We start from the raw sequence: 27,042 nt of genomic DNA, 5'->3' as shown, positions 1-27,042 counted from the left end.
ATTTTAAATAAACAAAGTGGACCTCAATATTAGCTCATCTGCACGTGCATCTGAAAAATACAATAGTGGATACATTATTTAAAAATAGTTTAAATTAAATTCTAGAATGACCACCTGCCTTGTACAATTTTAAATAGATCTAAATACAATTAATTAAATCAAGGAAATTTAAAATATAAAACCGTCTTACGATTCATAAAATTCGACCAATATTGATAAAAATAAATATTCCTTTTTTTTTTAAATATGCATTAAATTGAAAAATATACAAATAATAAATAACATCGATTTATAATTATCTGTCATATCACAAAATAAATATTAAGCCTCCTTTGACACTTGGTTAATATATAGTTATTTCTTGGTATTCTACCTATACAAGTATATAATATACTCTTCTTCTTCTTCTTCTTCTTCTTTTAGTTTGTAATATTTATTTTTATTTATTATTTTGTATACCTACATAATATACAAATTCTAATAAATCTATTTTTTAGGCTTATTATACTGATGTTGTTTCGTAATAAATATCATAGGTATCATATTCATATACATTATACACTTTACGTCATCTTAAATTCGTTTGTTTTATATGATTTTTTGTATGTTGTGCATTTATTTTTTATTTTTATACGAATGGCAAATTAACAATACTAAGCGATTTGTAAACAATTATTACTTAAAAAATTCAGTATTTAGTGTGTGTATTTGAATAATCATTGCATAAAAGTCTCCACGCCAAAAGTTAGAGTAACATAATGCGTTCAAACTATTCAAAGAATTATGAAAATGAAATTGCAACACGTGACTGTTATTAAAAATTCCAGTAACAGTGAAACGGGAGTGTATGGTTGAATTTCAAATCATTAATGAATTATTAATGCATACAATATGGCCGTTCGTACATAAAAATAATTACTATTTCACGGCTACTTTCAAAGGTTTTTAGGAGAAAGACTAGTTTTTCATTTTAAATAAAGTTGTTTTAATTAATGTCCTTTACGTTACAAACACAAAGTTGGCCATTTCGTGTCATATATGAATATACGCAGACTAAACCGAAAAATATATAACTTCTGAACACGAAAATGGTTTGAAACGAACGCTTGAAATGTGTACAGTAATAGTATAAATTTAAAAATCGTTAAACACGTTTTCCATTACAAAAAAAAATGACATATTACAATAATTATTATATCTCGTCCGTCGTCGCGTAGGACGTCATGTAAATATGGTATAGTGCAGATTATATGGCATCCGTGTACATTGACATGATTTATTTATTAATTTGTCATTATAGTCGTAAGTGCTTAATAATAATAATAATAATAATAATAATAATAATAATAATAATAATAAGTATATTTCCAGTGGTTAAAAAAAACTCGAGCCGCCGGCAAACACGCCTCGTTCCGATAGTGACCTGTGACTGCAACCGACTGATGCGACCACTTAGGTTATACGCGGGTTTTGTTCGGACTCAGATTTGTATGACTTGTTGGGTTACTCACTTGTGGCCAAAAATCGTCTTCAAATGTTTTTTTTTTTATTTTAATAAGAATATACAATTTATACAAGAAACACAACAAGTGTATACGTTAAGTAGGGAATAAAAACATTATTGGGGATGCGGGACTAAGGAGCCTACCATTAGTGACATTTAGCTTAGGATTGGTACATTATAGAGGCTTAAGTTAAAAGATCACGACACCATTTTCTTTTATGTCTACTGCGAGGATTTTCAGGAAGTGAAGGGATATGTAAGCCGATTATCAATGGATTTTGGAATTTTTTTTAATATGTTAAAGAAACGTTTATAAAGTATTCCTCGATTGTTTTATTGCCAAGGTCTTTGTGTAAGGTCGGATTTGTTCTTACTCAAAGAGCGGACATTATTTGTAATCTTGCGAAGTGTGATATTTTGGAATGCTTGAATCTTGTTTAAATTTGAATTCTTAGCCGATCCCCAAAGTTGAATCCGGCCAATATCTCATACGTCCATATGTTGGCTTTAGGAGCATCTTATATTATATCAATAGTTTAAATTCAAATGTTAAAATTTGTTAATAAAAAAATAGTACATAATAGACTATAGTATAAGTCATCATCCCGTCCGTCGATGTTTTCGTCAATATTTTAGCAATAATAATTGGATGGTCTTTTACGGTTATTGAACGGCTATCTGCAGATCATTGTTATACTATTATTTAACGAAGCATGTAATGGAAGGGGTTTTGGTTATGGTATGGCATTCGCTCAGCTATAAATGGCACCAGAGTTATTAACAATTTATGTTATGCGAATTATTCAGAAAATTCCTCATCAGGAAGATTATCTCTCGTTGCCGCCTGATCAGTGAAAAAATAAGCAAATTAAATTTAAAATTCTAAGCCAGTGGTCCGCTACAATGGCTTATTTTATATATGTACCATTAAAACATATATTATTTTTTTGGTAATTGTTTTTTACACAAATAATTTTAAAATTGTATTTAAATAAATATAAAAATATAAATTTTTGACAGTTGAGTTTCAAATATCGATGGAATAAAAACAAATAAGTACGAGTGTTTAAGAATAATTCAAATTTTACTATGACAAAACACATCTTGTTAAATACACACAAGGGGGATTCGATGAAAGTGTATATTATGATTCATCCTTAATATTATAACTATAACACTATTACAATTTGATTTAGTCGTGACCGTTCGTCAGGCGTCCGTTCTCATCGAGTTCCAGACCACGAATGCGTTTAGCAGCGTATCTGTAATTTGAGTAAATATTGTTAAATCGTAAATAAGTTCGGACGACTCAATGGTTTAGAAAAAACCAAAACAAAATCATAATTCGAAAATTTCAACGAGGAAAAAATTATCGGCTCAGACACACTATCACAGCTTTGAGAGTGGAGACAAGTGACAACCAGCCCCCGTGCATACGAAGTACGAACACGCATTATGATAATTTATAGACAATAATAGGTATACTTATAACTATGTTTATGTTATTATTGTAATCGTTGCACAACGCGTTTGCGTCGTCTTCGGCCACCGTTTAATAACATGTGCCTATTATCAATGCTATTATAATTATTATACACACACGCGACGACAAATAAATAATAATAATATTACGGTTATTAACGATCACGATTTATTGTGCGCAGGCGAAACTCAGCTCGATATTGTCACGATTTATTATCCACGTCCCATTATATTTACACGCGCGTTACACATAATATGGTTTGCAACGGTCACCACCTGTAATTATTATTACCGTCATTAAGTGCCGTATTTGCATATGTAAACACACACACATTTACAATATGTAGTCTATATAACAACATGTCTATAATAACATATTACATGTACACATCCGAGGAGAGACGCTGCAGGGACTGCTGGAATTTTCACGATTTCGTAAGCCCGTGTTTAGGTTTGTCGAGTGATCGAATTGAGGTTAAGTAAGTACTTATACCTACTGAATCTGTTTTTAAAAAGACAAGACTCGGAGTTCGCAGATTCATCGGTATTTTATAATGGTTAATTATAATATGGTATTAACAACATTACTTTCTTGAGACTTACAAAACAAAACATAACAAGTGATAATCGACTAAATATTATAATATTATGTCCTTATATCTAAAATATAAACATAATGTACACATTTATTTTGGTCTCAAAGTAAGATCATAAGATGTATTCAATACACATATATATATATAAATTTAAACTTTGCAAAAGCTCGTACTATAGTAATATGTTTTGTCATTATTAAGGTTCATTAGTGAAAGTGAAAAAAGTGTTTTTTTTTTTTAAATTATAATTTAAGACAAGAAAGAACTTATCTCAATCTGAAACAAACATCTTCAAAATTAGTTAGGATAACGATTGGAATATTATTGAAAAATCACTGAATATGAGGTTTTGATTTCATGTGATTTTCAAAAATTTTCATCAACTCAACTGATACTAACTGGTAGGTATTACAACTGTAGTATTTTGAAAATAATGGAGCTAGAACCCTTATTTAATTTTTCAGTGACTCAGAAACGATGTTTTAGAAGAAGTTTTGTGGGTTTAGTAGGTTCTGAGTTTTGCAGGTTCTATAGGTTTTATAGGTTCTATTTTGAAACTGCAGAAATAATTCTGTATTTAATATGGTATGAAAATAATGACATGACAGTCTGAATCTAAATAACTTATAATAAAATACAAACAGATAGACATAAATATATATATATATATATATACATATTTCTTTTATGACCAAAATAAATGTATAAATTAAGTTTTTATTTAAGAATGACACATGATACCTATATTGAAGTATTTAAATTCTATAGTCGGAAAGTATTTTTTTTCTAAGTCTTAAAAAATGTTAAATTTTGAAAATCTACATGTGTGGGTTTAATCACAAAATATAGTACATTTTTGAGGATTAAAAAAACTTTCCTTAAGCACAACCAAAATGAACATCAGTATACTTGAGTATAATAATATATTTTACATATAATATTTGCATTTAAATTAATATTTGCTATTGTCTTCTTTTAGAATAGTATTTTTATTTTATCATAATATAATTAAACCTTAGTAGGTACAATTTTTAATCATACTTGGTGAGATACGTCTAATAACCATAAATAGGCATAATATTAATAATTACAATTAACATATTAATAATATTTATAAGCTATGAGCCATTTTGGGAGATTTATCTAAAAAAAATTACAAAACGTCTTTTGTTGAATCATAGCCGTTTTCATTTTGTTTCGACGACAAAAACTCAAAAACCAAAAAATTACAAATATATATTTTTTTTAACAATTCGTTTGGGCGACAATTCACGAATTCGTAGTGAGCGCGTTTGTTAGTTCCAAGTCCGACGACATTTGTTTTCCGAGACAACTGGTAACATGGCAGCTGCACCGTTCCATACATATTATTATAATAATAACATAGTCTTCTCCTCCGCAACCGTTGCAGACGAAATCCGTTTACAGTCGTCTTACAATAAAGTCGCGTGCAAGTCGGTCATCGTTTACCCTGTAACTATAGAACATAATAATAATAATAATAATAATAAAAATTATAACAACAACAAAACGTTACAACAGTTTCATAAATAAATGATTATGTGGTTTTTCAAAGACTTCCGACAAATCCAAAGATTACAAGCTGCAGTATTATTATTATTATTATTATAATTTTTGTGATTTGTGAATCGTCTGATTTATTATAACATCATCTTTTCTATCTTTTATTATCACCCCGCGGGTTGTCCGTGTACACAATATAATATAATAATAATATAACCCTGCACATTGTAAGTCATAAACATATATATATATATATATATATATATTAGACGCACTTTTATACGCGTTATAATCGGATTTTTATACCGTGGAACGTAATAAAAAAAAAATTAAAAATCGTCTTTCCTTAGTTTTCAAACACGCCTTGCATAATCCAAATACATCTTTTCGGATTTTTTTCGTTTTTATGTCATCGTAAACCGTCACACTCGATCCCACAAAACACGCGAAGACTGCACGGGCGGCGGCCGATCTACATAGTTTTATAATAGTACAATATATTATAATATACCAAATACCATACCTGTGGTAGTAGGTTCATATTACTATACATAGCTGTTGAGCAACGTTCGCTTTTACTTTTTTCGAAGGTCGCTTTACTGCATATACCTATATATATACCTATCATCTATCTATATCTGTGATAATCGTTCCCCGACCCCCTACGGTTCGTTTATTATTACATCGTATTAATAAAATACAGTAATATTATTATGTATTATAAAAAAATGTGTGGTTTCTTTCCCGAGAGAGTTGTAAAATAAACAAAAATTAACTATACTGCATAATAAATGTATGACGTCGACTCATCGTCGAAATTTTATTTTCTCGCTCCTAGGACACGATTTTATACGTTCTCTGCATCCATATAATATTAAGTAATATATAATATTTATGTACACGAAATTATCATTCACCCAGTCTTAACTTTCGGTGTACACCTACCAATAATAATGTACTGTAACAACATTTGACAAATGTCTTGTATTATGTATTCAACGCTGTACAGTGCACACAACATTAATAATGTACGAGTAACGAGTATTTCGGTATTCTAATAAGACACTGATGCAGTTGCCGTTCGGAGTCTCTAAATTGTTCGAAGAGCACAATATTATTATTCTCGTACTGAAGCCCAGGCACGGTCGATTCATCGTTTGATTACCTTAATTGATATTATTATACACGATTTGTGACGCAATGTCTAGAGCCATGTGGCCGTTATTAGACGACTATAAAAACCAAACAATAAACATGCTGCACCATAATATTATAGTGGACCATTAAACAATTTCCTATACACATATAGTGTCATCGGATTAAATATAGACGCCGGGGAAAGCAAGCAAGTAGAATTCCACTGCACCGCGCCGCATCGGACGGACGACAGAATAAATTCGTAGTGAGCGGAATTATTATTATGATACATATTATACTATGTCGTACCTAATTATGTTTGTAGTATATATATATATTATATACTCTCTCCGCCAGCGATGCGACCATCACCGTCGTCGTTTCAAATTTTCAAGTCACACGTATATAATAATATATTATAGCTCATAGAACTATAACCATTTGTGCGGGGTGGTGATATCTCTGGAAGAATAATAATAACTCGGGAGCACGGCGTGAAATTATGTGGTAAATATACTATTCATAAATAAATAAGCGCTGATCCCTGCAAGAAGTGCAGCAATAAAACGAATTAAGTTCAAAACCCGTGGTATTTTTGTCATCATGTTTTTTTATATACACAACTCATAGCAGAGTACTGCGATCGGTGGACGAATATTAACCATTCTTAATATTGTTTATGTGCAAACGCATCATTGAAAAGCCTCGTTAGATTTTATATCTACTCTACTTAATCAGACTCAACACAATATGGTATTATGGTTTTTCCTCAGACAACAAAATCAAACTACAAAATGTATACGACGGTAATATGATAACTAATTAATGTACATACCTAAGGGAAGGTGTTATTATACGAAAAAGGTGAACAAGTTTTTTTTTTTATACACGTGACATTGCGATGAATGGATTTCCATTCGATCGTTCGGTTTATTTTTTATTATTAAAATATTATTAAATTTTCCCCTAAAAAAAACGGTATTCACAAACGCCGAACCAAAGCAGCAATCTCCTGCGATGGATCCATTGTAATATCGTAGAATATCTACACGTTTGTCACATTTCTATGCGCATCGACTGTTATATTCAGGAGCGGCAACAATATAATAATGTTTAAAAAGAATAATGAAGCTCAAACTAGGAAGTGAAATTAAAACAGCGGCAAATTCGTTTGAAAAAAAATCCGACGACAATACGTATTATAAACATAATAAATAATAATAATAGTATATACTATATAGGTATACGGTGATACAGTATTATTCTAGAACAATATTCCAAAAACGGAATTCTATATATATTATCATATACGACGAGAGTACGCCGACGACGGCACTACGGCAGTTTCAGGTGACGAAAATAATAATTCAAAAAAATAGCTAACGGGTAAGTGTAGGGTGGCAAAATTATCATTAGCCAATCCACTGATAAGTATTAAGTACAAGTATGTAATTTACACTCAAGTTGGATCTTCAGGTTACCGCCAATACTGCAGTGGTACTTATATGATATAAATGACGAACGTCCGATTGAGGAGTGCCTACCAAACGTGTTAAAATATTAACTGAAACAAGCCTCGGCTTAATATTATATTATGTGCATAAGATATTATGTACATCGAGTGGGCAACGGTCGAAAGGATATAAATGAGAATCGTTAAAAAAAAATATGTTCTGGTAATGGTGAAACAGCCACATGATGGACGACGTATAGTCGAGGAGAACTTTGTTTTAGGAGATCGCCTTATTCGTTCTAGTTCCCCCTGTAGCTTCCGAGAAAACGGTAATAAATTGCCGGTCAAATTTTGGACGATAATCAAATCCTATTTTATATATTTATAAACCTTAAATTTCGATTTATTTTAGCCGTAATCTATACTCCTGGCCACTCGGACAATATATTATTATAAAAATTATCATAACCCAACCGATACAATTCGATGATGATGAACAGAATAAACGTTGTACCTATATAATATATTATTATAGAGTTTAAAAATCTAAATCATTTGAAATTTAGTTTATACAGAGGTACTTAGTATAAGAAAGTGTAGCTATAGTAGGCCAGTGGGTACTGTACTCAATACTTATTAGTTATGTTAACTGAAGTTGAAACGATTTTCAACGATATCGGTGGATGTCATTGAGTATAAAAGTGTTAATTGGTAAAGCTAATAATTAAATTATAAATTAGAAGAGCCTAAGTCGATTGAGAAAAAAAATCCAGCGGTTAGTGGTTAGATATATTTTAGTTCTGCTGAAGAAAAATAATCGCAAACAGTCGTCGTAAAAATCGAAGCAAAACGATATTGTTATTAATGTCACGTATATTATGCACGCTCGCGATATCGTTTCCCGCATGATCGTACCAGCTGACGGGAGAAAATTCTAACCACATATGGTAACCTCACACATTATTATATTTATAATATCCATACGGCCATACATTTCAGCTCGACCAAAGATATTCTGTACAGAAACATAAGGGTCTCTGTGCGAGAAATCGCTAATGGACACCGTGCCTAAAGCGTTATTCCGGGAAAACGTTAAACAAATTCGAATAATCGTTTCCGTTTGCGCGGGGCGTGTGTTGTTCCGGAAACGTGTTTATAAGACGAAACGCCTGATGTACATATATACACATCGTATGTGTGTGTGTGTGTGTGTGTGTGTGTGTGTGTGTGTGTGTGAGCGTGTGTCATTGATGGCGTTCCAAGTGAAAAAATCGTTTTATTATTATTTAAACGCCCAAACATCAAAAAGCTCAGTTTCGTGAATAACTGTATATATTATGACAATAAAAAACCGTTCATTAATGGCACGATCGTAAACGCTGAAATCGACCCGCTAATCGCGATACTCGCTCAAAAATAACTTTTTTCGCGCAACCGGTGCCAGTTCCGATCGTGCTGCAATGGCAAAGTCGCTAAAATACCAGATCGTTTCCACAACAGCGGACGTCGTATATTATAATGTAATATAATAATAAAAATTATAGACCCGAGTGTAACGCCGTAACAGTAAAGTTGTACAAACTGTTTAGAAAACTGACAAAGTAATAATGACGTGTCGTCGTCGCCGGGGAAAAACGCTATTTGACGAGACGAGTTATATACCTAGACCACAACTGCGGTTGGACGACTTCCAGTCATTCCTTCCCGAAACGACTGTCGATTGGGATACATACATTTAAATGTATTCACAATTTGTGATTTTTTTTTTCATGAAGTACGCATTTTTTCATCAGTTTTTTTCTTACTGGATCGTTTTGTGTTTTCTCTATTTATTTTTTTTTATCCCGATGATTTTATTTTATGTTATTCTAACGGTGGCCCTCACTTTTGTTTTCATATAATATACCGAAAATCTCGTCACGCAATTACAATTTTAGTTACGAACATTGAACATTGAGGAAAATAAATTGTCTATATACTCTATACTATTATTTATAAGCCTGTTAATAAATATCGTATTTATCTAATCATGTTGATGGATTAAAGTAATGTAAACTGCTTTGAGCAATTATCACGACTATGTACGTTATAAACAGTAAGACATTCTATCTCATAAATTTAAGAAATGTATGTGGTACAATGTAATAATTTTTGGAGTCAATAGTATAGGTACCCTATATTCACTGCACTTAAAATAATCATTTTGTATGATTATTATCGTAGCTACAAGTGTTAAACGCATACTCTGTAGAAACAATAACAAGTTGTCTTACGAATTTCAGATAGATACCCTCCCCCCTCCCTAGCTAAAAGACATATTTTTCGTGTCAAAATATTTAGTTATCTATGAATATGTATTTATTACGAAAATACGAATTTGTATTGCACTATAATAACCGCTCGTTACGGTCCATTTTTTTTTTTGCTCCTATACGCACATTACATATCGTAAGTACGTAGAAAGAAGACGAAAAACCACCTGTTGCATCGGAGCGGTTAAGTTATTCGTTCGAATGCAACGCGCTGTTAATCGCTATATGTACGTATATTATGCACACACACACACAAGAGTCGATTTTGGTTATCAGACCTTGATGAGGTTACCCTAATTACTCGTTTAACCAAGTACAATAACAACATTGGGTTTAAAATTTAAATACAGTCCGGCACACTTTTTTTCCATCAATCACGGTCATTCGGTCAAGTCTCTAGCTTTCTGCTTATACTGTATACTGTATATTAATCTTTAGACTAAACGAATCCAGAGTGAAAATAAAAACGCACAGTGCATATTAAAGGTATAAACCAGCAGCACACTACCAAACAAAATATATCCTATTTTCACATCATGATACCTAGCCGTGAACAAAACTTACATCGCGGGTGAAGGACGACTTTCGATGCACAATGACAAGTGGAGTGTTGACAAATTGCAAAAAATACCCTGTATTTTCACAGCTTTAAAATGTCGGATGGACAGCCAAATGGTTCGTTTTAATATTGTCGTATATGTTCTGAGTATAATGAAAAATATTAAATGGCTTTTCGAGATGGTAAAAAAATTGTATTTTTGACGAAAAGGAATAAAACTTTTCTTACGACGATACATTATATAATGTTGTATGGGTTTTAGTTAATGGATAGAGACCGCCTGTAAAGGCAAAGTCTTCGCGACGCCTGCACTTGACTGTTAGTACAAATATTATAATTATGTTATGTAATCTTATTAATTTTTATCACAATAACAATTATTTACACACATGTGAGGAAAGGAAAAAAATATACTTCAACAATTCGAAAAAATAAATTGATGCTTAACGATATATATTGCTCAACCAAATGTTACGTGCGTCTATTATACATAGATACATCTGTATATACTAAACGTGTTTGCTTTGAATCGAACGCCGTCCGACGTCAATATCTGTCTACTGTAAAAACTCCTATGTCCGCAGATATACATTTATTCACGCCGGCTCGGTAGTATAATAAATAATTATTGAGGAATGTGGTGGTTCGGTCCTTGGACTATTGTTACGATACACCTACAAACAAGCGTCTGTGGACACACTCGGCATTTGAGCGAAATAACGATACCTCCTATAAAACCGGTTTGTTGCTTGAACCCTTGAAAACCTTATGGTTAGATGACCGCGAGGTATAGTAAAGTTCGAGGAGAAATCATGAGACAAAAATATTTTGAAAACAATGAAAGCGACATATTGTCATTATTATATTTGTAAACCGTGAACACAATAATATACGCTCTCAGCAGAGCCCAGGGGCTGACAATATATTTTGTCCTTTATATGCACACTCGTTGACTGCCCACTAGTCGCCCTACTCCGCGAAGTCGACAAGGCTAAAATTCTACCGATCAATAAATTGTTTTACTGATGTGAGGAAAAACTGTGCCTATGGCCTTCGAGTCGTCTGAGATTATAAACTTCTTCGCTGTAAGTACCAATAATAAAATCTAGGGGTTTGTGACTTACACTACACAGGTGTCATATTATAGAAACGGTGGAAAATAATACAGAGACTTCGCTCTAGAAATTATAGAGATACGGGTATAGGTTAAGAATGTCTTGAAAAGCTTGGTTTCCGAGCATGGACATTGTTATTTTTTTTATATTGAATTTAATACTGTAGCAAAATAAAATAATAAAACGTCCTGTGAAAAATATCATTGTTTGATGACAAAAAAAAAATAACATCTGTAAGACGTGTGATTGACGATTGTGCAAGGGCGTGATCGTAGTAGATGCATAAATGTAAGCAATTCACAGCATTTTGAAATCTCCGAGTGTGTTATAGACTACTACTATGATATAATAGGTTTAGCTGTAGGTACGTCCGTAACGTCACAATATCAAAAAAGGATATAATCGTAAAGCTGTTAATTTATTGGCTGTCAATGTCGAAGAAAAAACTATTTACTCATTATTGACATGATTAAACAAAGAAAATGAAAGACATATATTTATTACGTTACGTAATAAAAAGAACAAACAATTCAATTTTAAGTTAACGTATACATACATGAAAACAATGAACTGTGGGTAAAAAAGGAATGTAACTACATATTATTATACAATATACCCCTGTATAATACAAAAGATGATCCAGGAGACATCAAATTTAGACTGAGGCAAAAATAAAACGTGAAATTTCGGTCAAACTTTTTTTTATACTATTATTATTGTTAGATCTATTAATAAACCCTTATTCAGCTCCGGCTTGAATAAACACTATCGGTAGAAGGAACACAATGAGCTCGAGACAAACAAATAACAAAGGAAAAAAACTAACACTCGTCATTCCCTGCCAAGTCTTAGGTGTATACGAATAAACTTAAGTAGGTATATACAGCGAGGAATATTAAATCCAGCCAAATTGTGGTAAAAATCAAAATTTAATAGTCTGGATTTCGTTTTTATTATTATCAATTTTGGTCGGATATTTCCGTCATCAGACGAAACCGAATGTTATAAAACAATAAAATAGGTACTTTAACCAGCGCTTTCTATCAAACTGCATGACGACTGCGCACTCGAATAGAATTGTTTTAGTCAAAGGTGCCGAAAGCCAAGCATACTTACGAACACGTGTCATACACACCAGTTATTTCATAGGTGGTTTAAAATGTTTGATATAGTAGAACAGGTGAGCAAAATAAATCAGTTTAATATAATAATACGATGAACTGGATTTATTATGGAGGTGAGCGTTGCGCTAATAATATCTTGCAGTCTTGTAAATATTATTATGTGTTTGGCTGCGGTCCCCATCACGGCATCACGTATCGCAGTGTCAGCTAGTATAAGAAGATGAGGACATTATTTTGGGATTATAAAAACCAGAATTATAGCAAAATAGCAAATATAATGGTATATAGGTATGATATCTCCTCAAAACGGAAACCCGAGTATTTAAATTAGACGATATTTGTAAAAGCCCAAAAACCAACTGCAGTGATTATTATGGGAGACAACCACTGCTGCAAAGAGTGGGGCAAGAGTAAAAGCAGAAACATCAGTAAACATAAAAAATATATCTCCGAAGACGAACAATTATCATTTACCACGATTTTTATTCAAACTCACAAGACAAAAATACCGCTTCCTCCCTATACATAATATAATAATAATATATTGCATTATACTATACTGACCAAATAATATTATACGTTTGTTCGTTATCGATTTGAGCACAAAATACTGTTGACTGCAAGCCGCCACCGCCGCCGTCACGCATCCACCGTCCTGACCGTCGAGTTTTTGTTGTGGTACGCTTCCAGTCGGTGCGACAAATCGTGCACGATATCTCTGAACACGACCGAGTCGACGTTGTCACCGAGTACGTACAGCAGCATCCAATCGCCCAGCTTCGACCGGCGCACGATGTTGCCGATGGCTTGCCGTTTGATCAACCGGAATCGTATGCAGAAAAGATACACGCGCATTCGCGGTGACACTATTATGATGAATCTAAAAATAAATAAAAATAATTTTCTTAGGATATTCAAGAAAAAATTTACATGACTAGTTGTCTAACGTATGCCTCAGACGACGATGTACGAACTGTCTATAAAATGTATCAAAATTCATATTCACCACAAAAATAGGTTAATGACCAAAATCAAATCGTTCGAGACTCATCTATGTATTACGTTATTGTTATTAACGTTGAAGAAGTGGAGACGAAAAGTCAAAACACAGTTTAACCGAAAAAATTGAAATGTATTTTCGAATTTTTTTTTTATCATACTGAAATGTGTTCCTGCAGTATTAATATCTATACTGTGTACACGTCATAAAAATTAAATTATACTCTCTTACATCTGACATATACGAGATCAAAGCACAGTTCACCGCAGTATAGGTACCTACTGGTATATATTATAGTTCACCGCAATACTGGTATATATTATAATATCATACCGTTGCGATACCATATTATATTAATATTATAATATTCTCCCGCTGGTATTAGAGACGTATAATTAATGACAAGCTCGCTGGGACTAAACAAAACGGAAATTTCTCTATGACGTCATATTATATATTATATTGTAAAATATACAATATTATTTTTGTTACTATTACGAATGCTCGATATTTGTTTTATTTAAAAACTCGTGAGTATTTTAATAGTATTATTTTCTTTTTCGCGTCAAGAGTTTTATTCGCACCGCGGTCGACGTAAAAACAATAAGTCATCGGTTGATGTGTTTTTCTTATAACAGGAGAAAACAGCGTCTGCTATATTAATCATTGCCTTCTATAGCCCAACAAATTATACGTATATACTATAGCTACACATTTCCTAGCGTGCAGCTTCGTTAACGAAGTAAAAGAAAATGAATGCTAATCTAATTATCACAGCTTTCGGATGGATACGCTCCGAAGAGTCGCGTACAATATATTATTTTCTCGAAGATTTATCTTTTCAGTTTAAGACACATAAACAAACCTACAATGGTAATTTATTTTTGTTTATTCGGTTACTGGTAAGAATATATAAGCTGAAAATATATACACAAACTACAACCAAGCTACATACCTGTACATCGTCTGTTAACAAGCCCAAACAATATAGGTTAAGTACAGTTTAAAAATTTCAAAAATGAACCAATAATTAGTATACATATAGACTAGATCATCGAGATCCCTGCAATGCAGTTATATCGTATTAATTATTATGTTACACTTGAATCAAAATTTTTAAATTAATGCTATTGCATACAGGAATGATCTTGTGCGTAATAAGTTGACATTTTTTGTTATCGGTTTATTGTTGGGATCAACTTTTGTGTGACTCGATTGTGTATTTTGTTTTATGTTCTACTTGTAGTTAAACCTTCTATTGTATACTTATACCGATGTCTTTTATATGGCAGCATTTTATATTTTACTATTAAATCTTTAATCGTAATAAATAAATTACAACGGTCTATAAAATCCTATGTGGAATGTATACCTGCAGAACGTAGAAAACATTTTATACTGATACTAAAGAACCCTGCAGATCGTCTAACATCCGATTCAATGAAATCCGGTATCTATTATAGTGACTATAATAATATATTATTGTACCTACTGTGTAGAATCTAAAAGTTATTTGGTCAATCGTATATTATTGTGTTGTCCGATTAACGAATTTAAGGGAAAAAAATTTATCTTCCGAACATTTTCAAATCATTTCATCATCCAGTGATTTTTTTTTCATCTTATTGTCTAAAAAATGTCTTTTCTCGTTGGTACAAAGAAACAACATGTTATAATAATGTAATGAAACTATGTACAAAATAAAACAGTTTTCAATTTCGGTGCGAAAATATTGATTATTGAACAACACAATATTATATCAATATACTATGTACCCTAAACATGCGTATACCAATCACTACACGAGTCCTAGCTGCAGCAGTAGCGTCGATCGCTATATAATATACGTTGAGTCTCGATAAATCGAATCTCAAGAGGAATAAAAATAAATTCAACTTACGTATTTTTCAAGTTATATACATATAACACAAATGGGCCAAAAAAAATTTTAGTTATCGAGACATGACTGTAATTTCATAATTTTATTCTACCCATAAAAGCCTCTGCAGACGACCCTCCCCCGCAATTGTAGAGCATAATATTATAGTTATTTACTGTCAGCTTTATTTCTCTAAAGCGAACACACTGTGAAGAGATCAATAAATATTTTTAGCGGTAAACATTTTAGGACACCGACGAGTACGTATATCAATACCTGTAAACGATAACGGCCGCCGACAAGACGCCCAGGATCATGAACCAAAACCACAGGAAAACGTAGATCTTTTCGTTGACGGCGTTTAACGGCAGTATGCATATGGAGTCGTGTGTCTCCACCTCACCGGACACTCCAAATTTGTGGAAAATGCATTTGGTCATCCTGGGAAATATGAATATCATCGGGTCCACTCGGTCTTCCTGGTCACTTTCCAAAAACCGGATCACGTCTATGCCGAAAGTCAGAAACGCACCGTCGAAGAAACGGTTCATCATGAACATTTGACCTGTCGTCGTCAAAAAAAAAATGTTCTTAAAAATTTGACATATTTAGTTTCATAGTTGTCTACGTAGACATGCCATAAAACAACAATTAACTATTTAGTTTTATATTTTTAATTGTTCAGTGATTAATTCTTGACATAACATAATATTGTTGACTCAGGGTAATAAATTGTATATTATAATACTATTATACATTACACAAGTGATGAATAAAACAATATTATATTTGGCACAAATTCATAATATTTCAAAACAAAACACACAATTTAAATCTCAAACTTGGATAATGTACACGGTAAATATATGTCATCAAATATATAGAGCACTTTTCTCAACGCAAATGAGTTTGAAATAATTAACTTAACAGGCAAACTAAAGAGTAGGTATAATATGTAATGTTTATAGCGTTTTAAATGCAATCATTCATATTTAATAATATGAATATAAACTAATTTTATTTATGTAACATTGAAGTTTACAAAAATAATTTTACAGCTTGGTTTCAGGACTACGCGCGTGGTTACGACCATAAACCATAATGATAATAATAATAAAAACTAAAATAATTTCAGTAATTTGAATAAATCAAATATTCTTTTAATAGAAAACATATTTTATAATATACACACCATATACCTATATCATCGAAATTCTTTGGATTTTTTAAAATAAATATCGCAATACATTATTATCAGCTGCGAGTGTCAGGAACTGGGCAAAGCGTCATAAATAATATACATTTTTATCTAAACATTATTAACCTGCAAGAAAATCTCTCAAAAAAAGTGAACAATCTTAAATTCCTATAATTTTAAATATTGTAATAGATAAAAACAGAAGTTTTGGGTTAACGTTGTAACATATAGGTGTGGTTGCAAACTGAGAAACAATCAAATCATTTGTTCCTCCATAAATCATATTTATTTAGCTTTGAGACAAATTGTATAGAGCTCTGAGCCAAGCATAATAAGGATTCAACTATTCAAGTTTTTAGTAAATATTAATTAATTAATGTTTTAAACGTGATAGGCAAATATTATAAATGTTGACAATAATGCCATCAACACTTAAGATCAATCACGTAGGTATGCGGAAACAAAAATATTTAAATATATTATGCTCGATATAGCTTAAGCGCAAAAGCAATTATGTGAGATATGTCTTTGGTGTCAGTTTAACAAAAGTGATCAGAGTCTTTAGAATCTACGATATAAAATAATATAATGCACAGCAAAAAAATGCACAAATATTAATATACCAACGAAGAACCTTGTTGGGTACATCATTTCAAACTCTGCGGACTCCTAACCCCCCCCCAAGAAATACGTTAGGTTCCTACTATTGTATAATAATTATTCATAATGATCATATCATATAGTCATATTATGTATGTTGTACAAACATGTGAGACCGTCTTTTGGTTCTTTTTATGGCATGCAATCAGAAGAGCACAAGTTCGTGAAGAAATGCTATAGAGGACGCCGCCACGCCGTCTCGTTGAATCGCATCTTTCCATTATCGCGCAGATATAATATAATTTATTGTGTTGTTGTATAACAATAGTGACAAGACGGCAAAACAACCGCTAAATGGCCGTCGGCGGGAATTATACTGCAGTGCTCGGGTACGTATAATAACGGTCGGTTGTATATAAATAATATATATATATATATATATATATATATATATATATATGCACAATAAGCACGGATTGCGACGGGTACCAATTTTATAAGAGATTAGTCTGACTAGAGCTGCAGTGCCCGTTAATTGGGCGCAATTACGACACCGGTCGGGCGCAAAACGAGTGGTAAAAAAAAATATCCAATTACTAATGTTGACCGCTAATTCTGTTTTGACACAACAGTTAATGTACACCCAGAAATCGGTTCCGAGCCCTGCTGCAGCCGCCGCACGATATTGTAAAATACAATTATTCGTGAAAATTCGTTGTCGTTTTTGTACATTATACCTATATACACATTGTAAACGTCGTCGCGACCCAATTGGTTGCACCGACGCCGCCGCCGATATAGACGATTACCATTGTCGTAAGAAAACGACGCGTTTCGGATGTGATTTTCAAATATTACATTGTCACAGATATTATACGACTATACGAGCATATTGTGTGGATATTGCTATTGTAATAATTACCGTCAGATTTTTATTTTTCAAAAAGCCAATGACACTGTTATTGTTATCACAGCGACATAACACCAGTTGTAGGTACATCGTTTACAAAGATTTTTCACGCGTAATCTAATAAAAAATTATGTTAAGATATCAGCCGCATTCACGTGCCCGTATAATAATTCTTTGATACAATACTCAACGGATATATTTTTTGACAGTTTCAATAGTTCAATAATTGCATACACTGTTGAAGTTTATTCCGTCGGTTTTTAGTAAGTACGCTACATTCGTCGTGGCCGCCGGCATCACTTGTCGTCATTGTGAAAAAGTGAAACTATGAAATTTTATGCAATTATCGAGACGTAGAACAATATTTCACGACGACCGTTTGCTCGGAAACAATTTTTTTAGTTACTATTTCTGAAACATGTTTATTATTATGGTGCAACATTTTATAACTATAATCTAGTCAAAAATTATCGATTTAGTTCAACGATTCGTTCAGTATATTTTTTATAATTTTTGGACAATTTGCATTACGTATAAAAAATGTTGGCGTTAGAATAGAAAATCATCCATCGCAGAACGCGTAAAATTAAAAAATCGCTCGTTTTGTAGCGACTCTATCGGCAGTCGTACGTCCCGGACCCCGGACGATGAGATTATGTGACAGTGGGCCGAAATCACGTTTTCCCACGCACCCGGATTGGACAGGTGGTCGTCGTCAGTAGACTATCGTAGGTAGATATATAATATATTTATAAATATATATTTATGTTTATTATACAGACTACAGAGCAATCCAGTAATCCATTTATGAACCGCTACACTAATTTGCGTAGTCGATGTCTGTGATTTTGAAAATAAAAACAAACAATTTCCGAGGAATATTGTACTGTTACGTTTTTTTGATAAAAATCTACTTTATTTTCCATCCTAGATTTTTTAAGGTTTTTGAGACCAATAATTGCAAATAATATTGTTTTTAATAATTATGTATATGTTATTGTGACTATTAAACGAGCATATAAAATAAGGCAATGTGAAATGTCCTTAAGTTTGACATTAGATAAAATTGCACATCAGTTTAAAGGTTTAATTTATTTACATACATACCTACAGCTAGTACATATTATATTATTTAGGTATAAACATGCACAATAATGATGACACATTATATTTTTTATTAGAATTATTTTGCATCAAACCTTTTTTATACTTTTTGGAGAAATTTTAATAATCACAAAAATGAATAGAAACGTATTATTACCTTTAACTGAAAATAAGTTATCAGCCGGGAGTCGGGAAAAACTCGGTGACACGTCGTGCACGTATAGGAATGTTACAATGATAAACGAGGTACGTTTAATACCATATAATAATCTACACGAGACTTACCCACGACGTTCATGAGCGCCATCGTTTCGCACAGGTAGTACCTGTAGGTCCACCAGTTGTGGTACCGCAGGTTCTCCCACAGGTAGTCGAGCAGGATTTTTTTCTTCTGCTTCTTCTCGGCGTCCGTGCAAATGGCCACGTCCAGATCCATCATGAGCGCCCGGATTTTGCCACCCTCCCAGTGTTTCCACAGCCATCTGGGCGTGTAAAACAATATCGCCTGCGTGAAAAACATATAATAATAACACGTTTATTATTACACATTGCATGGGCCGGTAATGAGTTTCAGTCCCGCCTAGTCCCAGATATCGCTTATTATAGATTATACCCATAAGCTCCACCACATGCCTCACCAGCCCTTAAAATCTCGATCGGAGCCTCTCTATAGCTAGATCACGACACTCACGAGTCATGAGCAACGTTTTTTTCGGTTTTCTTCGAAATACCGCGCGCGAGGTTGCAATTACCATCCCTTTGCTTGGGCACATTTACACCACTGCAGTGATTTACCGGCATCGGCAGAGCACACCTACAGACGCGTGTGCACACAATAATAATAGTATAATATGAAACCAAATGCACGTCACGCGTATACTTCTTAATAATATATTATGACGAGTGACCATATTACATATTGCGAGAAACTGAGCACGCGGGGCGATCAATCATTTTGCGGACCGAACAACAAATTGGCCAACATCCCATACACATATACACACCCCCGCGCGGTCGCCGCAGTGGACGTCGTTTTTATTGGCCAGTATATTAAAAATAATTAGAAGTAATTTTATATTTTCTTTGGCACCATTGTCGTAGTTTTGGCACCGGTCAGGGCTATGTGCACATTGTGTCAACCTCCGCCGAGAGTGGACATTTTTTTTATTATTATTTTGTTATTTCTCCGTTTGTTTGGTTCGGTATTTTATTTTATTTTATTTTTTTCGTTAGACCGTTGAGTGATTTACGAGACGCATTTGCCGCGGCTCCTTTCGCTAACCCTCCTCCCCTCTCACCGACACCCCGTGAGAAAACGAGTTAAGGAACCCGAATCGGACGTATGGGAAATATTTCGACGGAATGTGACGGGTGCCGACGGACGGACGGACAGCCGTCCGTCGACGGCCGAACGAGAATATATAATAATAATATAATGATATTATATTATAATATTCGGCAGAGCGCCCGTCCTGCATGCCGTCGACGTTCGGTAAAATTTCTTAATTAGAATTGTTTCGTAGTGCAGTCTGCGGCGGCGGCGGGGCCAAACTGGACGCCAGTTGAATTAATTTTAATGTTATAATCTAGTCTAGCCAGAGTGAACAGTCGTCGTCACGGCCGGGTTGCTAATATTATTATTTGTTTTCTTCACATATATTTATCCTTTTTTTTTTTTAAATTTTCGTAATTCCACGAAAATTGAGGCCAACTCAGTTCAGTTACTCAAAGCTATATTATAATGACCCGGACCGTCACTATGTAATATGTATTCATATTAAAGTATATAGGATCACTGCTCGGAAACGATGGCCTTAATCCACCGTCACATTTTTAGGCTAATCTTGGTATAGAAAAAATAATAATAATAACGTAAAAATGACGCGTCCTGCGATCGAACACAAAACACAGGGGTCGTCAGATAATGAAAAATAAAATTAACGTACATATTATCAAGAGAGTGATGAATTGAAAATTAAGTATCAAATATTTACCAAACTATAATGTTAAACATGGAATATAATATAGATTCATACATTATACTGTTATTTACCATGAAAATATTTTCTGCAAAAAAAATGTAAATTGCGTGATGGTCTATGGGTAATATAATATTACTAAATATTAAAATATAATGAAATATATACTATAAATGTGCGTGCTGAAAGTAGGAATTTATTTTTTATCAATTACTCACAAATCTATAATACACGAACATACTCGTAGATACTATACAATGTACAGATAGGTAAATATTGAAATTATTATAAAACGATTGTGTTAAATCTAACGGTAGATATATTGCTATTGTTTCGTAGTGAGTTGAGTGTAAAATATTTGAATAAATAATATATTATAATATAAACGTTGTGTATTATATTATATTATGCAAATACAAAAAAAAATTGAATATTTAATCAGAAAATATTATTATCTTGAAAGGAATGATCGAAATCTTTTTCGGTATGATGTAAAAATAAAAATATCAAACAATAACTTATTATTGTGATATGCTATTCATTTAAATTCGAATTAACCATTTCGTCAACATAATCGGTGATCGAAGTGGTAGATGGGGCCATTAAGGATGCATCCGGTACATCCGAATCCGTTTCGTGTATATATTCACGATGTGGTAAGTTTTTGACACGCAGCTGAACTGTATTCAAATGTGTTTTATGTTCATTATTTGATCTTAAGCTATACTCAGCTTTGTGCGCACGGACCAGTGACTAAAAAAATGTTAAAACCGAATATACATTTTCATATCTAAGACAACGTCTAACCTAAGGAATACGCCAAACATAACGACTCCGCTAAAAACCACAGCGGGTTGGCTTCCCGTCCATCGAACTGCTTTGTACAGGTATCTTATGTCACTCCGGGGGAGCGGAAACTATGGCGTCTATCGTCTCTCGTCGTCTTATTACGAATTCGGTGGAGCGGGAATTCGCCTAAGGCTCGGCATGGCATCGCGACGAGTAACTTGATAGCCGATACGGATATAATATTAGCGAACGGGCCGAAAAGTAAATAACAGTAGGTACGGGACGAAATGCAAAAAACCAATAATACGACCAAACTTGCACCAGGCTACACGATATCATGACGTTTGATAAGTCCTAAAAGCATTTTAAATATGTCACAAAATAACGATAATCGTTACGAAAGCACAAAGTACAAATTTTGTACTTTTTTCCATCCAGTTATATTTATTATGTTTCACGAAGGTCGATGTTAAAACGAGTTAGTTAATATTTTATTCAATTTTTTCAGTAAAATTACAATAATATTTTCGAGTATAATTCGATCGCTTATACGCCGTAAAAACAACTATATAATAATCTAGCTACTGCCTCAACTTTTAATGACAATCGAACGACATTTCCTGAGGGTTTTTTGCCACACGCATGTATAAATATCAGACGTAAAAAAACTATGTAGCGTCGACAAAAATTAAAGTAATGCTTCAACGAAATCTCGTTATAAATTTAGGCTAACCTGGCTAAGGCCTACGACGTATCACGAGGATAGATTGTACTTAACTTAGTTATCTGAATTGTTTTAGAAAATAAAAACATAATAACGAGATCCAGTATAATAAATACAATTAATGTACATGCCTATAACCTTTAAGGAATTCACTATCTTATAATTGATACGTTTACCGCGTGTTCACCTTTTTTAATTAGAACAACATGCTTACCGCCTATGTATGCGCGGTCCAGTTGACTTGGATATTTCAAAACTAGAACAGCTAGTATACCTACACACATCGAAAATTAAAACTCAAAGATCGAACGTCACGGACAGTCGTTGAGTATGCTACACGTTAATTACCCTATATTTAGACATAATTATCAATGTCGAAAGTCCGTCAGATAGGCGCAGTGAAAATACAAAATTTTGACTATCACGGCTTATTATAACATTCGGTTTTATAGTTACCAAGCGTAAATTCGTAACCCAAATCGTTCTCCTCAAATCCCGTTCTTCGAAATGCCGCGGCCATGGCGTCAAAATTCTACAAGACGAACAATTTTGAATTTTGGAGGTCCAAAGTCGGAAAACCTACTTATTCTTTGAAAATCCTTTGCGCTTCACCGCGTAGCAACTAATATAGACTGCAGTAGCCATTTTCATCCACTAACCATTATCCTCAAAACAAAATATAAGATTGTCTCTTGACCATTTTCGTCCAATAGGGAATTAATAATATACAGTAAATATATATTTAAGTCATATTATATTGACTAGAAAAAAAATATATTTTTAAATTATTTACAGTTATGTATTGTTATATCGTCTTTTTGCCAAATTATTTTTAGTACGAATAAAATAAATAGCTAGAAAGGCTAAATAATTTAATATATTTTGGAGAAAGATGGTACCTGATTTTTGGAGAGGAATAGACCCGCTTATAGTATTATTATATCCCAATGTTTGTTTAATACCATACCTACCTAGTATACTATCGTCTTATATTCGAACGAAGCCGACTGATGTGTGACGACAGAGGATTGATACCCGACGACACAAATATACGCACATATAGGACGCGTCTGGCCGGAAAAACTCGGCGGAATCTTAACGGGCTCGACCGATGACAATAATATAATAAAAGGCGGTCACCGAATATATGCTTTTAAAATCCTGACCATATGTTTTTGATCTACGCGTGACAACCCATCCGGACATCTATTTTGACGGATAATCGAGAGACGTTAGTATGGGTGGGTAGGGTATAACCATTGTATGGCTACTATACAGGTAACTTACCTATACTATTTGCGACTATTTTATAAAATCCATTATTTGTTAGCTGCTGACTGCAACATATCGATTTGACTTTCGACCAACGACAATATACCGAATCGTGAGCTGAAATCCACGGCACAAATATTTTATCATTCATACGACTAACAGAAAAATAAATTATTTCATAATGAATAGAGAATACGAATTACGATTATAAAATTGTAATAACAATTTTTTTTGAATAATTTTACAATAAGGGGGGGAGGAGCACATATTATATTGCTAACATATAAAACCATACTGCCAACGATGAATGTTACAACCCACATTAATTGACATCATCATTCGTACTCCACCAACACATGTCTTTGAACAATCCGCGGTAGAGACTATGAAAAAAATAATCGATAAATAATATTGTTTGACAGACCTTGCAGGAACGAAATATTTTCAATTGCAGAATTATATTGAACAAATGTACAAATTGTATTACTCTAGCTTTTTAAGAAATGTATGAATAATGTAAATGTATAAAAAAAAAAATTGTAAAAACAAACATTTTGTTGAAACAATTATAATTAATAAATGAAAAAAAAAATATATTGAACAACTTTCGTCCGGATTCGACCGACAAATATTAACTGAAGTTTAACGTTTGAATCTCTACGAATACATTTAAATATAAATAAATTAAGAGTATATTATGATAATATGTGACGTAAAAAAATAAAAAATAAATACGTGCAATTTCTCGATGAGTGATGGTTGGTAAAGTTGAAAATGTGCATTTTAGTTTTTAAATGATATAAAAACAATAAGCACTCAAAATTCAAAATGTGAAAAAGTCTATATTGATAAAAAATACTTTTACTAGTTTGACTACCTACTACAAATTGGCCATCGCTCACAATAATCCGTCACCGTGGAGTGGCGTGTACAATTAATATTCTCGTACTTAAATTGGGTATGCTAATAACCGCAAGTAAATTTTATTATTAGAAAAGTGAGTGTCGAAAAAATTATTTCAACTTTCAACTTTAAAGTACATCTACTAGTATAACGAAATCTCTAACAAATATAATACATTATAATATGCACGTTTATACCTTATAATACTAACATGTTCAGTGGGGCCCATTATCTTCTTGAACAATAAATTAAAATGAATACAATTATACCTAAATATTAATTTTATCGCCCAACACACACGCTGTCATACCAAGTGACCTCGATGCACTAGTGACGATTTTTGGCCGAAGATTATAAATCATCTCACCGTGTTTGTCAACGTCAATAACTTCTCATCTATTATTAATATTTTTCAATCATGATTATGCAAAATAAATACTCTATTGTGCAAACCTTTTATAGTTTTATCATTTTATCAAATTATTTAATACATTGAGTGTTTCAATTATGCAGTACAAATTTTAAAATTTAGTCAGTAGGTGGTTAAAGAATATTTACGTTTATATGAATATAAAATACGTAATATTATGTTGTATACTTGTATTATACAATGCAATAAACCCTCATTGATTTTTCATCTTAAACATTAATATGATTTAAGATGATTTAACAATACCTATACGACTTTAAGAGTTGGTTGGATAAATGATGTACATATTGTGTACCCATATAAGGTATATCGAGGAATTAAGTGAGATATGTTTAATTGTTTTAAACTCCACGAACGACGAAAGAAACGTGTTTTCAAACGAAATACTGCAATAACGACCAACTTAAACGGTTTTCCTTATTCGAAATGAAAAAAAAATAATTACTATACAGTAGCCACCCCTCTTTCATCCCCGTCACGACCACCATTTAGTCGTCACTGTGCACGACGGCATAGCTGACCCGCAATTATGTTATATAATTCCCTGGGTCTAAGTTAAACACGAGCAAAAGACTAAAGTCTACGAACACTCGTCCTGCGTCTTTATTTACAACACTTTTTTACTTGAAATATTATTATGACGGCGAGATATCCGCGGGCCGCCGCGGTGTCACAGAATTTTACCGTCCGAACCTTCGGGCGCAATCTCTGTCTGGGCGACGGCAATCTTTACGGCTCCCGTTCGCGAGCATCAAAATATATATAAATATATGCACCTATACACATATTATTATGTTTAGGTACCACTGTACCTAAGTTAATCGTACAATGTATAGTATATATTATATAAGTAAAGGCGTGTATTATGGAAGATATACGCGCATTACCGCGGTCGATCGCTACGGGAGTGGAAGAGCGTAGTCTTATTTTTTACTGCGCGTCGTAAAAAACGGAAACCGGTCGTTGAAAAGAGTAAGTTTTTCGTTTTTATCCCTCGTAAAAAAAAAAACGAAACGACACAAACGCGCAAGCGACGACTGCAGGCGATACATTATATTATTGCCTTCGTACGACACGACAGTGACGGGTTTGAACGAGCGCAGACTCACGCGAGTTCGGACGACCAATATTATTGCATAGGTAGAGTGTATTACGTATTATTTTATTTTTGTTATTGCGGCGAGGGGACATAAAAGAATAAAAAATAAACCCTATTCTGCGGGGTTCCATTTTTCGAATTGTCTATTCAAAGTAGCGCGTGTACCCTGCAATATGTGTACTCTACCTAAATATTTCAGCGGGCTTAAAATATATATTTTTTGACGTGAATCTTGTCGATATATTATGCACATAATATGCGCTCACGGGATGTTCGTTCGACGTATAAAACGGCCGACCGAAACGTCAGTCGTCCGCAACGCGACTGCCCGCTCTAAACTATGGCACGA

General features: G+C 33.2%; 1 protein-coding gene across 3 annotated transcripts in view; it reads right to left on the bottom strand.

Moving 5' to 3' along the window:
- Window positions 1-4,801: 4,801 nt before the first annotated feature.
- LOC111033169 (innexin shaking-B) overlaps window positions 4,802-27,042 on the bottom strand; it is a 41,840-nt gene continuing 19,599 nt past the window's right edge. For 2 of the 3 annotated variants that reach the window (XM_022313784.1, XM_022313783.1), the window contains exons 3-6: window positions 19,783-20,002; window positions 15,962-16,250; window positions 13,371-13,686; window positions 4,802-5,059 (exon numbers count right to left, since the gene is read on the bottom strand). In XM_022313784.1, the coding sequence (XP_022169476.1) occupies window positions 13,446-13,686; window positions 15,962-16,250; window positions 19,783-20,002 (750 nt within the window). In that variant the 3' untranslated portion in view covers window positions 4,802-5,059; window positions 13,371-13,445. The remainder of the gene's footprint in view (window positions 5,060-13,370; window positions 13,687-15,961; window positions 16,251-19,782; window positions 20,003-27,042) is intronic. The other variant, XM_022313785.1, reaches the window with a different exon arrangement.

This window comes from Myzus persicae, unplaced genomic scaffold, assembly GCF_001856785.1.
Source record: "Myzus persicae strain clone G006 unplaced genomic scaffold, MPER_G0061.0, whole genome shotgun sequence".
NCBI classification, from domain to species: Eukaryota; Metazoa; Arthropoda; class Insecta; order Hemiptera; family Aphididae; genus Myzus; species Myzus persicae.
The sequence above is the reverse complement of the archived record's forward strand: the minus strand, read 5'-3'. Positions and strand labels throughout refer to the sequence as shown.